Source organism: Phoxinus phoxinus, assembly GCF_949152265.1.
Source record: "Phoxinus phoxinus genome assembly, chromosome: 18".
NCBI lineage: Eukaryota > Metazoa > Chordata > Actinopteri > Cypriniformes > Leuciscidae > Phoxinus > Phoxinus phoxinus.
This window is the reverse complement of record NC_136893.1, coordinates 11,527,965-11,543,851: the sequence shown is the minus strand read 5'-3', so window position 1 is coordinate 11,543,851 and position 15,887 is coordinate 11,527,965. Positions and strand designations below refer to the sequence as shown.

The following is a 15,887-nucleotide window of genomic DNA, read 5'->3' as shown; positions in this document are numbered from 1 at the left end:
TTCAAGTTGCTCTCAATGCAAAGGTCAAATACAAAGCATTTAGAGTTGCGGCCTGCAGACTTAAACCTCTATTGTTACCATTAACCTCTTTGCTTTCGCTAGACTACAGTAATCTGGTCCCTGACTGTCTATTGTCTATAAAGTGGGGTCATATCTTTCAATTATCAATCAACATATTTCAGCTGGGCGTTCATATCCGATTTTTCCAAACAAAGACATCTGGAATGTGTCCATTCTGTGTAAAAATGTCACAGCTGATAGAAGGGCACCAGTCTGGCCTACCAGAGCAGGGCATTGATACTCCACTCAGCCGCTGTGCTCTGTTAAAAATAACCCTCTCTCCATCTGACCGGACAGGCAGAGCTGGGGGATTTATCTCCAGCAAAGCCCCGTCTCTGTGCTCCTCCACAGATGGATATGGCGAGGGTGCAGATATAGATAAACAGGCAGACAGAAATCAATGCCTATCCTCTCACTCCGCCATACAGTCTGACAGCAAGACAAACACGACACGCCAAAGGGAAACTTTGGCTTGGGGAAAAAGCCGAGATAAACATCTTATAAATATCCATCAATCAGTGGAGCATCTGCTCTTTTGGCCTCCTCTGCGTGTCGGTGTATAGGAAGGGATTTATACTGGAAAGACACCCATTTGGTAGTCTAATTTCTGTGAATAAGATACGCGAGATGTCTATTTTTGACGGGGTAAATATAGGTCTGTCTGAAACATGATCGTGAAGGATGCATTCAGTATTGTATCCGTGAAATGTTGTTCAACAACACAGAGGTGTGTCTTGGTAGCTCCCAAGGGGTATCAGGTCCTTTAGTGTCTCTTGTGACGAACAACGATTTTAACAATTGAGAGATTGCGTGGCTTGTAAGACAGGATACACATTGTTTATGGATTACAAGAATTGGATTGAGGCAAAAGGAAACAGATCCCGTATATATCTCCTTGAAGTGACGTTGTATTTATTAACCAGATCAGGTTGTGGCACAGTTTGCTCAGATCAGTCTATGGGAAAGAGAAAGAGGCAAAAAGAACCTAATGGAAGACTTTCAGGGGAAAAAGAGCAATTAATGATTGCCCTCTAGTGGACAATTTTTACTACTACATGTTAATGTTCAAAGAAGTGACATTTCTCTACTTTGAGATCAAACAATACTTGGTGGGCCCTCTTTTGAAGACCCCTTTACTGTAGAAAAATGTTCAAAGTCTGCCTCAGTATCCTGAAGTTTTATTAATATTTAAATACTATTATTTGGAGTGAGAAAAAATAGACATTTTGTGCAAAAAACTTGTATACACATTTTTGATTATAATTTCTTCAGAAAGCAAATATATTGTACATTTTCCTTACATCGTAAAAAAAAGATATAGTACAGCTAGAGTAATGTGATTTTATAAAAAAATATGAATTTACTAAAGTGCACTATACTAATATGTCCTTTGTTTTAATAATTACTTGGTGCAAGTTGTAATGCAGTTCTTGTTAAAAAAAAGTGCAACAAACAGTCTAAAGCATGTGCCAACTTCTGCACATAAGAGTCATGTTTAGGAAGTTCAGAATTTCAGGAAACACCGCAGTTAGGAAGTCCAGAATAACCCACATCCTGACTGTAAAATCCCCTCTCACTCTCACTATACTATAAAGAATTTTGTGGGTTTATCAACTGTTTTACTTTCAGTAATAAATGAGTCACTGTGTTGAAATACGGAGGTCTTAGAAGAGTAGTCAAGTGGATATGTTTCAGAAAAAACATTTAACAGCACAGTTAAGGCCTCGACTTCCCACAGTGAATGTCATGATAAGATAAACCATGTTCAGTGAAGCCTTAAGACAAGAAGCTTGAAAGGCACATTAAAAGAGTTTAGATTATACTCAGATGGATGGATATGCAACGTGGGTCCATTAGAATTGAACTTTCTTGGAAATATGTGGTAGGAGGTTTATTCTAGAGGTCCAGTTTAAGCTTGTCAATGTCGTAGTCATGGTCCTGGTCCAGTTTGGAGAGGGTCTTTCGCACACGCAGAGCAGTGAGTCGAGCTGAAGGGCTTTGGTACCAGCACTCTTTCTTAATCTTCACAATTGTAGACAGGATCTGGACAGAAAAACATACAGAAAGTGTAGATAATCATTTGTTTAGTCATCTCTGATGTCTCACTTAGTGTGTAAATGTACAGTTGTATGGGTACACTTATATGTTCATGTGAATAAGTGCCAGCGCCTGGAGTTCATTTTCAAAAACAGACACAAAGAAGTGACCAAGATTTCAGTGCATTTCAATTTCAATTGCAAATCCAAACTCAACAACTTCTGTGAGAATTCTGTTCATGTCACGCTAGCTTTGAAGTAGGTGTCAAACAATCATATTTGTCCTTCAAAACTGTTAGTTTTTTTCTTTTTCGCATTCTGCTCCGAACAGATACATTGTAGGAGGGAGTGTGTGTAAGTGGCAGACATAAAACAGTCTAATGTGGCAAAACAGTTTCAGCAAGATATATGGACTCAGTAATTATTTTCAAGTGCAACACTTAAAAATAAAGTTTCTTTATTCTCATCTATAGTTTCATTAAGAACCTTTAACATTCAAGGAACCTTTCCATTGCATAAAAGGACCTTAATAGTGGAAAAGTTTCTTTATATTTATAAAATTGTTCTTTTAACAACTGCTCACTGAAAGGTTCTTTGTGGAACCGTTTTGGAACCTTTATTTTTAAGAGCGTAGCAACAAATCTAGCGACTAGCCTGCAAGTCTGCTACTCCTCAACACATGTTACCAAGCTGCTGCAGCTGCTTTCTGCATTAAGCAGGATGAATGTAAATTTCCATTCATTTTCTTTTGCAAAGCAAACCTAAAATTAAAGCCTAAGATATTTTCAGTGACATCATAGACTGATAGGATATTTTGTCCCACACGCATGTAAAGCTCTCCGAACAATTTGCTCCAGATTGCAGCTGTCAAAGAAAATCCTTATGTAGCGTCTGACTCAAGTAAGTCTAAGTCTTCCAAGTCAGTATCTCTGGTATGTTTGAGTATCTTACCGGAGTAGAGTGTAGTCGATTGTGGAGACTGGGCATGTACTGGTCAACACACACCACTTTCTTCATCTCCTCGAAACTGGGGTCAGAGGGCACCACGTCAAAGAACGGTGGTCTGTACTCCTCCACGATCCCTGAGGCAACCACAGATTTAAAGGATTTCTATGGGAGTTTTTGTCAACATTTGCTGACTACATAGCATTTGAATTTTGACTGATAAAAATGCAGATTTATGCCAAGACTGAAAGTCTGTTCTGACCATATCTATAAAACAGTGGTTTGGGCGTTGAGGGAGGTTGGCACTTGGCAGTACTAATACTTCTGTGGGAGGATTGCAGGAAATTATCCAGGGAGCCTAAGAGCATATGGCAGCTGACATTATGGGGAAAAAAGCTACAGTGGAATCATTAAAAATCTCCTATTTTGCATTTTTATAGTTATATACAGTATATGATGAGCCAAAAAATTATAACCAGTCACAGGTGAAGCGCATATTGTTGATCATCTCCTAAATCCTCATATTAAAGGGTTAGTTCACCCAAACATTTTACTTACATTTACTCCCCTTCGTGTTGTTCCAAACCCGTAGGATTTTCATTCATCTTCGGAAGAATGAAGATATTTTTAATAAAATCGGAGCCAGTTCTGTACTCTGCATTGACAGCTTCGCAACTACCAATTTGGGGCTTCATAAAAGGTTCATAAAGAGATCGTAAAACTAATCCATATGAATTGAGTGGTTTAGTAAAAAAAATCTGAAGAGACACAATCACTTTATGATTTAACAGATTAAATGTAGGCTTTTATTCACATATAAACATTGATCAGCAAACATAAAGCTCAACCGAACCTGCTTGACACGCGAGAACAAACCTAATTGTTTTTTGCGGAAGATCAAGCGTGCTGCGTAACACACGAGAATGAACCCCATTGGTTCTCGCACGTCAAGCGAACATGCTTGAGCTTCCATTTATCATAACTGAAGTGTGCGTTGATGAATGTTTATAGTGATTTCTGTTTTTTAACTTGGACCTTACTTGACCTGGTTGTTTTCTTTCTGAGCTGTTGCCTGCAAACTACAAATGTTATAAATACTCCCAGATCCACTGGTCGAGGCAAGACAGTGGCCACACTCTTTAAGGACAGTTTTAAATGTAGCTTACTATCAGTGGAGAAATACACAAGTTTTGAATTACAGCTGGTTAAACTGGAACTGACCTACACTGTTCATTGTGCACTTATCTACCACCCTCCCAAATATGATAAAGACTTTATTTAGGATTTCTTTCTTTTATTGTTCCGACCACTGATAATGTTTTAATCATTGTGGACTTTAACATTCATGTATGTTGCCTGTCTAAACCATTGGTGAAGCAATTCTCTGACGTTGACTCTTTTAACTTAACACAGTCAGTTTGTGATGCTACACACAGGCATAGTTACACTTGACCTGGTTTTATCCATGGGTTTGTCTATTAGTAATGTGGCTACAGAAGACAATTATCTGACCATAAATATCTCTTTTTTTATCTTGATCTGCCTGCTTTTATATCTAAAAGCTGATAGTTTTGCTGATGCATATGCTGCAAGTCCATTTTCTTCGATCACTCCTATTCAACCTGTACTGTGTATTCTCCCACTGAGCCAAATAATGAGAAGGAACCAAATCAGCTAAGCAGATGATACACAGATCTACTTAGCCCTATCGCCCAACAACTACAGCCCCATTGACTCCCTGTGCTAATGATTGATGAAGTCAACAGTTGGATGTGCCAAAACTTTCTTCAGTTAAACAAAGACAAACTGAAGTCATTGCGTTTGGAAACAAAGATGAAGTTCTCAAGGTGAACACATACCTTGACGCTAGGGGTCGAACAACTAAAAATCAAGTCAGGAATCTCGGTGTGATTCTGGAGTCAGGCCTCAGTTTCAGTAGTCATGTCAAATCAATAACTATCGGCATACTATCATCAGAAAAATATTGCAAGAATTAGATGCTTTGTTTCCCGTCAAGACTTAGGACTCATCACTGGCCTTCCCGAAAACACATCTGTTTAGCTGTGCTGTGCATTTAAAGAATGAGCTCTGTGCCACTGTTCGTCCGACTGTTTGCACTGTATTTTATTTCCTTTTTATTAAACAAGCAAGCAGTGGCCTTTTTTTTGCAGAGTTGAATAATTTTCTGCCAATATCTAAATTACCACTTTTACCCAAAGTTTTAAAGAAGGTTGTTCTATCTCAAATTACCCTGTTTTTATCAGAGAATGATATCCTGGATGAATTCCAATCTGGCTTCAGAGCTGTTTAGAGTACAGAGACCGCTTTGGTGAAAGTTGTAAATGATTTATTAATAGCGGATGATTCTGGGCTGGCAGTTGTTTTAATAAAGTTGGATCTCAGTGCCGCATTCGACACTGTTGATCATTCGATTCTCTTAGATCGTTTAGAGTATGAGGTTGGCATTTGTGGGACAGCTCTAAAATGGTTTCACTCATATCTACCCCATAGAACATTTTCTGTTAGTTTTGCAAACACTTCATCCTCTGTGGTCCCCTTAAAATATGGCCCTACGTTGATTTCATTGTATATATGCCCTCTGGGATCCATGTCCATGTCTGTTGTAAAATTAAGTTTTATCAGCTTAGAATAATCTCTAGGTTAAAACCCTTCCTTAATTTTAAAGGACCAACAGCATATTAGGCAGGTGGTCATAATGTTTTGGCTCATCATCGGTGTGTGTATATAAGTGACAGTAAAGTAATTTATAATTTCTAATTCAAATAAATTATGTTCTTTTGAACTTTCTATTAATCAAAGAATTCGTCTCGGTTACTAATGTAACCCTCGTTTCCTGAAGGACGGAAGGGAGACGTAACGTTGAACATGAGCGACTGATAGGGAACAAAAATATTACTCTTTCAACATTGATAATAATAAGACATTTTTCTTGAGCACCAAATCAACATATTATAATGATTTCTGAAGAATCATGAGACACTGAAGACTGGTGCCATTAGATCACATTCTGTAATAAATACTATATATAAAGGGTTGATTAAGTGTGAGTTAAGAGAGAGAGAGAGAGAGAGAGAGAGAGAGAGAGAGAGAGAGAGAGAGAGAGAGAGAGAGAGAGAGAGAGAGAGAGAGAGAAAACAAGCGCAAAGGGTTGATTAAGTGTGCGTTAAGAGAGAGAGAGAGAGAGAGAGAGAGAGAGAGAGAGAGAGAGAGAGAGAGAGAGAGAGAGAGAGAGAGAGAGAGAGAGAGAGAGAGAGAGAAAGAGAGAAAACAAGCGCATCTGGACTAAATGAGCAGGAGTGCTGACAGAAGATAAGATTGTTTATAATTATTGGGCCGCTAATCGTGGGTGGATAGAGACAGACAGACATTGAGAAAAAAACTGAGGGATCGAGGGAGGGGAAGTAAGACAAAGAAACTTATGAGAAAAAATAAATATAGAAGTCTATCACATCTATCAGCAGTGTGAAAATCATTGCTTAGTAACTGAAAAACGAAAGTTAGTTAGAACGTTGAGATCCTGCAATCACAGAACTTTTAATTTAAAGTTGTAATGTGCAATGAAACTTTAACTAATTACTTCTTTCTGTAAACATAAGTCTCAGCATATAAAAGTTTTTGGTCTCAATGTGACATTTTGAAACATATTTAAAAGTCACAGGAGCACAGAATGGCGGTAGTGGCACAAAAATAAAGTCCATCTTACCATTTACAATAGTTCGACGAGTTATCTCCCACATGACGAGACCCAGGGCCCAGATGTCAGTTTGTTTATAGGACTCAAACACATCAACACGAATACTCTCGTCCAAAACCTCCGGTGCCATATAACGCTTGGTGCCCACTCTCGGGTTGTTGCCCACATCCAGATAGTCATTAGACTGAGAGTGAATGACAGCCAAGCCTGAGAGATCACACAGAAGACATTATGTTTGACAACTGGTGACAAAAGAAATTTCATCCTTAATAAAGTATATGATTTGCCAAAGTAAAAAAAAGTCTTGGAATGAGATACATTTCCAACTTAGACTGAGATATTCTGTTCTACTTTCTCACCCAGGTCTGCAATGCAGCACTGCCCATTTCTCTTCACCAGAATGTTGCGGCTCTTCAGGTCTCGATGTGCGATGGCTGGTTTGCCCTGCGTACTGAGGATCTCTGTGTGGAGGTGCACAAGGCCGCTGGCGATGGACAGGCACATGCGCAGACAGCCCTCGGGGTCTAGTGTGCTGTCCTGAAGGAAGTCATAGAGGGAGCCCAACTCATGGAAGTGTGTGACCAGCCACAGCTGAGTGCTGGAGTTTTTAGACGTCATGTCTGATGCTATGAAGCCTGATGGACAGAGGACATTCGTAAGAGAAAAGAATGACATTTTAAATCAAAAGTTGTGTAACTCCTTTATTAGAAAAGTGATGTTTGGGTAAGTCAGAACATAGTATGGCTGCAGAAGTACTCTCAGAACAATCCCTTCCCACACAAGACTTGAAAAATGCAGTGTGGGTGGAAACCTACCCAAGATGTTTTCATGCCTTAGTTGGACTGTGTTGTAGATTTCAGTCTCTCTAAACCAGGACTGTTCATCACGAGAGGAGAAAATCTTGACAGCCACACTCTCTCCCATCCAGGTGCCTCTCCATACCTCTCCATAACGCCCTTTACCTGCCAGAAACATTCAGAGGGAAATGATAAACTGAAATGAGATGCATATATTATTATACTAATGTATAGCCATGTTCAGTGCACTTTCATTATTTTAATATATAACATATATAAATTAATACAAAGATTACACTCATTTAAATGTAGTTTTATTCATTGTTATTATTATATATTAATATAAATGTGTACACTTATGACACAGATTTAAATTATATTTTGTTTATTAATAATAATAATTCAATTTTAAAATAAGTGTAATATATGGGTTCAAATATATTTATAAAATTATGGTAATATTAAAAACAAATTAAGAGTAGATTTAAATCAATATGTGACCACCCTTCCAATCAAACTCGATATTGTACAGTATGTAGTAAAATAAAGAAATCTCTTTACAAAAAAAAAAGAATATTACATGTATATCATTTTATTTAATAATAATTACAATAAATAATAATTTATATTTTTTTTTTAATTTAAATATAATTTAATCTAAAAACAAGTTTAGAGTATATTTAAACTCACAATGTTATACATTGTGTAGTAAAAAAAAAAATGTTAAAGGAAAAAAGGTATGGAACAGAACACATCTCCTCCTCTTAGACTTCATTGCTTCATCCTGCAGTTGTTTCCCCCTCTGCCTATGCAGCATTGTGTAATGAGATATGAAAGTTTCACTCACCAACACACTGAGCCAGAGAGATCTGTCGGGCCATGGTCCTTTGCACCAGATAAGGCAGGCCGGTCCCACTGCCAGATGTACAGAACTCATCAAAGATATCCTAAAAAGGAGAATTACACACTTAAATCACTGACCAGCTGAAAAATTACACACACTTACTGTCAAATGATGGGAATTTGAATCACAACCCAGAGGAACATTTTGCTCAGAAGTTGCTTAAGTCAGAGACTGAAGTTTTCAGTTCTATTTCATTGTCTAGCTCATTACAAATAAGTTTCTGTATGTAATGAATTGAGGATAAGGGTTACACTTTATTTTACAGCACATGTACTTACAGTGTACTTACCCAAGAAAGCACTGGTTTTATAAGGTAACTACATGGGTTAAGGTTACGTTTAGAGTTAGTACCTAGTTATAATAACCCAGTTATTGTAATTGCTATAATAAGTACATAACATGCAGGACTGTAAAATAAAGTGCTACCGAATAATGGGATCAAACAAAAAGCAGTGAATGCCACCCAGCGGTTGCGTTTTACCCCGTATGTGGGATCCCCTCCGCTGGGGACTTTGAGCATAGAGGTTTCGTGTTCCACCAGGGGGCGGTGCTGTCGCCTGGTACGCAGCCACAACACCAGCCCACAGACTGCCATGGACATCACCAACAGCACCAACAATGGCACTCCCACCAACAGAATCACTCTGATGGGCTTTTCCACTGGAAACAGAGACAACATCACTGAACTACAGCAGCGGAAAATTTTTCATATTCAATTTTGTATTTAATTTCAGAAATGCCTAAATATATTACAAAATGTGCTTCAAAAGGCAAGAAAAATACATTATAACCTTAAAATATATTTTAGGTCAATGCAAAATGTATTTTTTGAGACAATACATTTAAATTTAAAATATATTACAAAGATATATATGAAGATGGCCAAAAGATATGTGAGAAAAAATAACTAAAACACATACAAATATATTTATGTCAATTATAAATTATTACCAGTATATACAGGTGCTGGTCATATAATTAGAATATCATGAAAAAGTTGATTTAATTCAGTAATTCCATTCAAAAAGTGAAACTTGCATATTTTATTCATTAATTACACACAGACGGATATATTTCAAATGTTTATTTCTTTTAATTTTGATGATTATAACTGACAACTAATGAAAATCCCAAATTCAGTATCTCAGAAAATTGGAATATTACTTAAGACCAATACAAAAAAAGGATTTTTAGAAATGCTGGCCAACTGAAGATATGAAAGTATGAACATGAAAAGTATGAGCATGTACAGCACTCAATACTTAGTTGGGGCTCCAACTTTTTTTTTTTTGCCGATCAGTCTGTGGCACTGCGCAGGTGTTATGGGAGCCCAGGTTGCTCTGATAGTGGCCTTCAGCTCTTCTGCATTGTTTGGTCTGGCGTATCACATCTTCCTCTTCACAATACCCCATAGATTTTCTATAGGGTTAAGGTTTGCTGGCCAAATAAGAACAGGGATACCATGGTCCTTAAACCAGGTACTGGTACCTTTGGCACTGTGTGCAGGTGCCAAGTCCTGTTGGAAAATGAAATCTGCATCTCCATAAAGTTGGTCAGCAGCAGGAAGCATGAAGTGCTCTAAAACTTCCTGGTAGACGGCTGCGTTGACCTTGGACCTCAGAAAACACAGTGGACCAACACCAGCAGATGACATGACACCCCAAACCATCACTGACTGAGCACACTTTACACTGGACTTCAAGCAACGTGGATTGTGTGCCTCTCCTCTCTTCCTCCAGACTCTGGGACCTTGATTTCCAAATGAGATGCAAAATTTGCTCTCATCAGAAAAGAGGACTTTGGTCCACTGTGCTTTATTAAATCCAGAGTCAACGCAGCCGTCTACCAGGACATTTTCAGAGCACTTCATGCTTCCTTCATTTTCCAGCAGGATTTGCACCTGCCCACACTGCCAAAAGAACCAAAACCTGGTTCAATGACCTTGGTATTACTGTGTAATTACTGTGCGATTTCATGTAATATTCTAATTTTCTGGGATTTTGATTTTGTGGGTTTCATAAGCTGTAAGCCATAATCATAAAAATTATAACAAATAAAGGCTTTAAATATCTCACTTTGCATGTAATGAGTCTATATAATATATTAGTTTCACCTGTTAAGTTGAATTCTTGAAATAAATCAACTTTTTGATGATATTCTAATTATATGACCAGCACCTGTATATTTTTAGCTATTTTTTGTATATTTTTAAATGTATTTATGTTATTAAATGTATATCTGAAAATACATATTTTTGGGGAATTGGTTTTAGTTTCTATTTGAGGCTACAGCAACATATGCTTCAAAAAGTTTTTTTTTTTTTCAAAGTATGACGTTCCAGGATATCCTTAATGTTTTTATAAAGAAATTCCTCTAGATCTTGGTTATTTTATTGGTATTGTTTACATTATATATTTTTTTTATTGTTCCTGTTATGTTTTTTTTGTTTTGGTTTTGATTATCAAAAGTCACATTGCTTTCGATGTTTAACCTTGTATCATTTTTTATCAAATTCAAACAGCAACATATGCTTCAACAAGTTTTTTTTTTTTCAAAGTATGACGTTCCAGGATATCCTTAATGTTTTTTTTTATTATTATTATTATTATTTTATTTTTTTGTATAAAAAAAACCATTAAGGATATCCTGGAACGTCATACTTTGAAAAAAAAAAACGTGTTGAAGCTTATGTTGCTGTTTGAATTTGATAAAAAATGATACAAGGTTAAACATCGAAAGCAATGTGACTTTTGATAATGTCCATCAAAGACAAAACATAGGAATTAGAATCTACCAGTATAATTTACAGCAGTGGGATTTTACCCAAACAATTAACACACTTTTAAAAACCTATGAAAGTGACAACCTGTGAAACACCAATGTAACACTAGGAGGCAGCAGAGAGTAAACTTCTACCAAGGCAAACGACTCTTTGATTTTAGTAATCTGAATTAACTCTAAAATGAGTACCTGTTTTCTGAGCTAAAGAGGTGTTTTTAAAGAGATGACAAACCTGTTGGTGTTTCAGGCACACTGAGGTTTGCATTGCAGAAGTGTGTGTGGCAGCACTTGGTAAACAGTCCAGCAACAGCAGGCACGTGGCACTGCACGCTGTTGGGAAAACAGCCCCTGACTATCCGCTCATGGACCGAAGAGTAGAAGCAAATCTGGCCCCGGCAGGTGTTGTCTACACAGGAGTATGTGTTCTCACATGCGCACTGTAAAGCGTCCTCCTTGCCTTTATGGACATGTAAGTAAAAATATAATGTGAGTAATATTACACTATCTCAGTTGATATACTGTATATATTATGGCTAACTCACCATTCTTTGGGGGAGAGTCCACCACCACATCTGAAAAAAAAGAAACGTGTTTCTTTGCAAATGTGTTTGAAAATATGTCCAAACAGAGTAGGAAGATATACTTCCTCTGGCTTATTGTCTACTCAGGAAGCAACACTCTACATCACCCGGCTGGTTTCTATGCAAGACTCAGACATATGCACACATAAACATTATGTAACCTCACCTGCGAGAGTTGCGTAGCTCCCTGAATACACCAAAACAAACAATGCTGCGAGCATCTGAGAAGCCTTCATGTCTAAAGAGGGGATACATACAGGATGAGAGCGAGCCTTAGGAGGGAGCACTTTGACACAAAAACCCCCACTTCCCACTCCTTCTATTTAATCGTAATATGCACATATCCCATGCTCACTTCCTTGCATCATCCTTCACCAATCTGGCATTTACAAGGCACCGCTCCATGCGTGAATCATATAATGGCACAATCATACAATGACATGTAGTGTTGGAATCTCTTAATGGAAAAAAGCTCAATAACCCCAGTCCACGCCAAAGGAAGTCATGAGTTAAAGAACGGCAGATGGAGAGGGTCCAGTCAGTCTGTCTGTGTTGCAATTATAGTGAGAGTGGGTGGGAGAGGACTTTAGTGGAGGCCTCGCTCTCCTCCTTGCAGACACTCTGGCTGCTGCACACGCAGAGTAAATATTGATGGCTATACTTCCTGCCATTCAGAGGCCGCACCCGGCTAGCCGTCCAGATACTCCGGATTGCTTGTTCCTCAAGGTCTGGATCTCGACTGGTCACGCAAGCAAAATGGCTGGGTGAAAACGTATCATATGAAGATGATGGAAAACCTGCATGCTGAAGTGTTGGCCTGTTCTCCAGGCTGCTTTCAACAAGCAAGAGGTGAAAGTGTCTAAAAGTGTCCAAATTCGTTTTAGCTCACTGTATAACAGTGGCACGCTGAAAACAACAGACTATTTCCGACTATTCGCCTCAACACTGTAATTATGCTATACACTTATGTGACGTCATGGAAAAACAGAGTCAGCCATGATGTTTGTTTTGAGAGCCAGGGTTGATGTGTATCTTCGTACACATAAATATGCCTTGGGCAATATGTCTGTATGAGATGTTTCCGAATGCATTCATGTATAATCTATATAATCTGTGATATTTGTTGTCATCTGCGTATCTGCATAAAAATGATCGTCATTTTAGGGATGCAAGCCTACACACAAACTGGGTAACTGGAAATGAGGATGGCTATTGCCTGATGATATAGAAAACGCATGCAGCGAGATTCCAACAGGAGTCACTTAGTCTGTGGAGTCTTTAAAAGTTCTCCATTTAATCCCATCAATGTAAGCGCAGGTGGGTCAGTGTAAACAACTTTGTCACGTACTCTTAGTGCACAGAAAATGTGTAATTACTGGGCCCTCTGGGCCACATTAAGACGGAATACAACCCCACCCTTCTCTGGGTATTCTGATCTTTATTTCCAAGCTGCCAGGATGTTTCTCAAATCAGATAGTGGCCGTCTTGAATCAAAGCCTTAAGTGAACGTGATGAAATGCGATTCCTGTTTCGATGACCTGCTTGTCAGCATTCTCTCTGAGAGCAGTCAAAAGACCCATGGGAACTAACAGTGAACGGTCTTATTCTCCTTCCACTTTTCTCAGGACTTTGAATAAAAATAGAATAGACTCATTTGCTGCTCACAGCTTTGTTTCGACATTTAAATTTAAATGTATTTATGTTACAGTTATTTCTATTCAAGTGATTTATAACTAAGTAGTGTGAATATAGATCACGCTTTTTTATTTTAATATTTAGGTAATTTTTTTAGGAATGCATAAGTGATAGTGAAAGTCTCAATTTCTTTTCACATTTAATCACTTTTTGCCTTCACATTTTGTCTAGTTCTGTGATAATGACACATTAATTATAAAAATACAAAATGTTCCATTTAGGCTATATATAAAAATACAAAAAATACATATAACACATAAAAAAAGTATTATTATTTTTTTGTGCAAAATTCTGTTTTAGTTTTTGGCAGATTATAGCATGTTACTCTGCAGGACATGCCAACTTCAGTTGTCCTGAAGAAAGTCTGAGTCAGGATTTTGAAATAGTTAAGGATATAATTCAGCATTCAGCAGCATATCTCTGGCTCCATCTTGCAGCTGTAAGAACTTGCCTGTTTTGACTGCAGTCAAAAAAGAACTGGTACGCCTCAATGTATTTGTAAGCGCCAGCATTTCACAGTCACAGAGATAAATGAACTGAACTCATGGTTCATGCTAAATGGGTTAGGGCTCTGTTCGTGTCATTGACTGCAACATGGATTCTCGTAAGAATGGCGTGCAAAGATGCCTGAACAGAATATTGGTATTTGGTTTATTCTAATACAATATCTGATATATAATGCAGCCAAATCTTTGTAGTTGACAGAATGTAGTATGAAAGCATCATCCACATGTCTCATGACCTCAGATATTGCATCATCATCATCATCATTCATTATATATGATATAGGCTATATATATATATATATATATATATATATATATATATATATATATATATTGTGTATGTATGTATGTGTGTGTTTATATATATATATATAATGAATGATGATGATGATGCAATATCTGAGGTATATATATTGTATGTGTGTGTGTGTGTGTGTGTGTGTATGCCACATGTGAAGACCAAATACCTCAAAAATAAATTTAAAAAAGGAAGAAAGACTAGACTAAGACAAAGCCTAAGATTTTTTTTCTGCACGTTGTAATTCTCTTTTTCTTATAACAAAATTGCTGCTAGTTGTAACCCCTTCACATTGGAAAAGCTATGACCAAGCATGGCCCTTTAATTCAAACCGTTATCATCAACATATCACGAAATAGTATTCATATTCATTCAATATAGGCTATAGTCATGCATTACGACACATTCACCATAAGAGCAATTTCAGAGAGAGAGATTAAAAAGAGATTAGAAAACATAATGGGTGATTTACCTGATTTTCGTTTGCGCCCACTCACGAATCAAGCTTATCAAACTTCATCTGTTTATGAAACTCGTCTCTCATTTCTTTAAAACATAAAACGGTTGACTCAAAGCGGCGAATATGGTGAAATCAGAGGCGCAAGTCATATCCAGATGTGCTGGATCCTTAACTTGTGCCACATCCTGACATTCTCGGAGTTTACTCTAAAGTTAAACTCTTTAGAGTTCAGTTTTCATTCACTCACAATCCGACCAGTCTTATTTCCTCGAGCGAAATTTTGCAGAGATCGCCGTAACGCAGAACACATCGAGCTGTGGCGTACAGTAGGCTATATCTCCAGTCAAATCTCGAGCTGATAAACCGCAAACGAGAAACTGCTTCTCGGAGAAGAAACAGTCTTCTTCCGCTTGGAAATAAACATTCCCAGATCGACTCCCGACGACTCCATCTCGATAAGTGTAAAGCAAACTTTGAGCAATGTTCCTGATTTAGGGGTTAGATTACAGATTTTAACATATCTGTCCCACCCCTCATTGTCTAAGCCGGGGTTCACTAGGAATGTGCTCTCATAGCTGTTTTCCTGTTGCTGCTAGACCTTTCATTTTTTCCACGTCTGTTTTATTTTCTTCTTCATAGCTGGTTGCTTATGAATAGAACTTCATAGAGGATTCATGCGCCTTCTGAACAAGTCATAACACAAATGTGATCTCCATTGTACTTTTTTTACTTTAAAATTAACAACGTATTGTATTAGGCCTATATTTTAAAATAAGTTAATGTTTGTCATTAAAGTTGTCAATATGTTTTTTTTGGGGGCGGTGTTGGCCTGGACTTTTTTCTGAAAAATGCTTGATCTTGCCATTCATTAATGCTGCACTTTGTAATATATAACTCGGTCGGTTTACACAGTAGAAATTGATTAATTTGCACTACCATTCAATTCTGTGACCGGCTGCATTTATTTGGTCAAAAAATCAATAAAAACAGATATATTGTGTAATGTTATTATCATTTCTAATAACTCTTCTATTTGAATATATTTTAAAATGAAATTTATTCCTGTGATGGCAAAGCTGAATTACTCCACTCATCAGTGTCACATGATC

At 37.5% G+C, this 15,887-nt stretch overlaps 1 protein-coding gene across 2 annotated transcripts; it reads right to left on the bottom strand.

Annotated features, from left to right (window-relative positions):
• Positions 1–1,222: 1,222 nt before the first annotated feature.
• On the bottom strand, positions 1,223–15,396 carry acvrl1 (activin A receptor like type 1). Of its 2 annotated transcripts, none has more exons than XM_079587739.1 (11): positions 14,791–15,396; positions 11,986–12,057; positions 11,781–11,810; positions 11,471–11,695; positions 8,939–9,117; positions 8,401–8,500; positions 7,572–7,718; positions 7,116–7,391; positions 6,766–6,963; positions 3,048–3,178; positions 1,223–2,103 (listed from the first exon to the last, which is right to left on the bottom strand). In XM_079587739.1, exons 2-11 carry the CDS (start codon positions 12,053–12,055, stop codon positions 1,957–1,959), a joined length of 1,503 nt encoding a protein of 500 aa, XP_079443865.1. In that variant the 5' UTR covers positions 12,056–12,057; positions 14,791–15,396; the 3' UTR covers positions 1,223–1,956. The 2 variants fall into 2 exon arrangements, with proteins under 2 accessions (XP_079443865.1, XP_079443864.1); XM_079587738.1 differs by lacking the exon at positions 14,791–15,396 and adding an exon at positions 12,175–12,310.
• Between the last annotated feature and the right edge of the window lie 491 nt (positions 15,397–15,887).

Coding starts and splice junctions, on each gene's coding strand:
- acvrl1 (XM_079587738.1), bottom strand. Junction 11,696..11,780: donor GGACTCTCCCCCAAAGAATG/GTGAGTTAGCCA, acceptor ATGTCCATAAAG/GCAAGGAGGACGCTTTACAG. Junction 3,179..6,765: donor TCGTCGAACTATTGTAAATG/GTAAGATGGACT, acceptor TGGTTGCCTCAG/GGATCGTGGAGGAGTACAGA.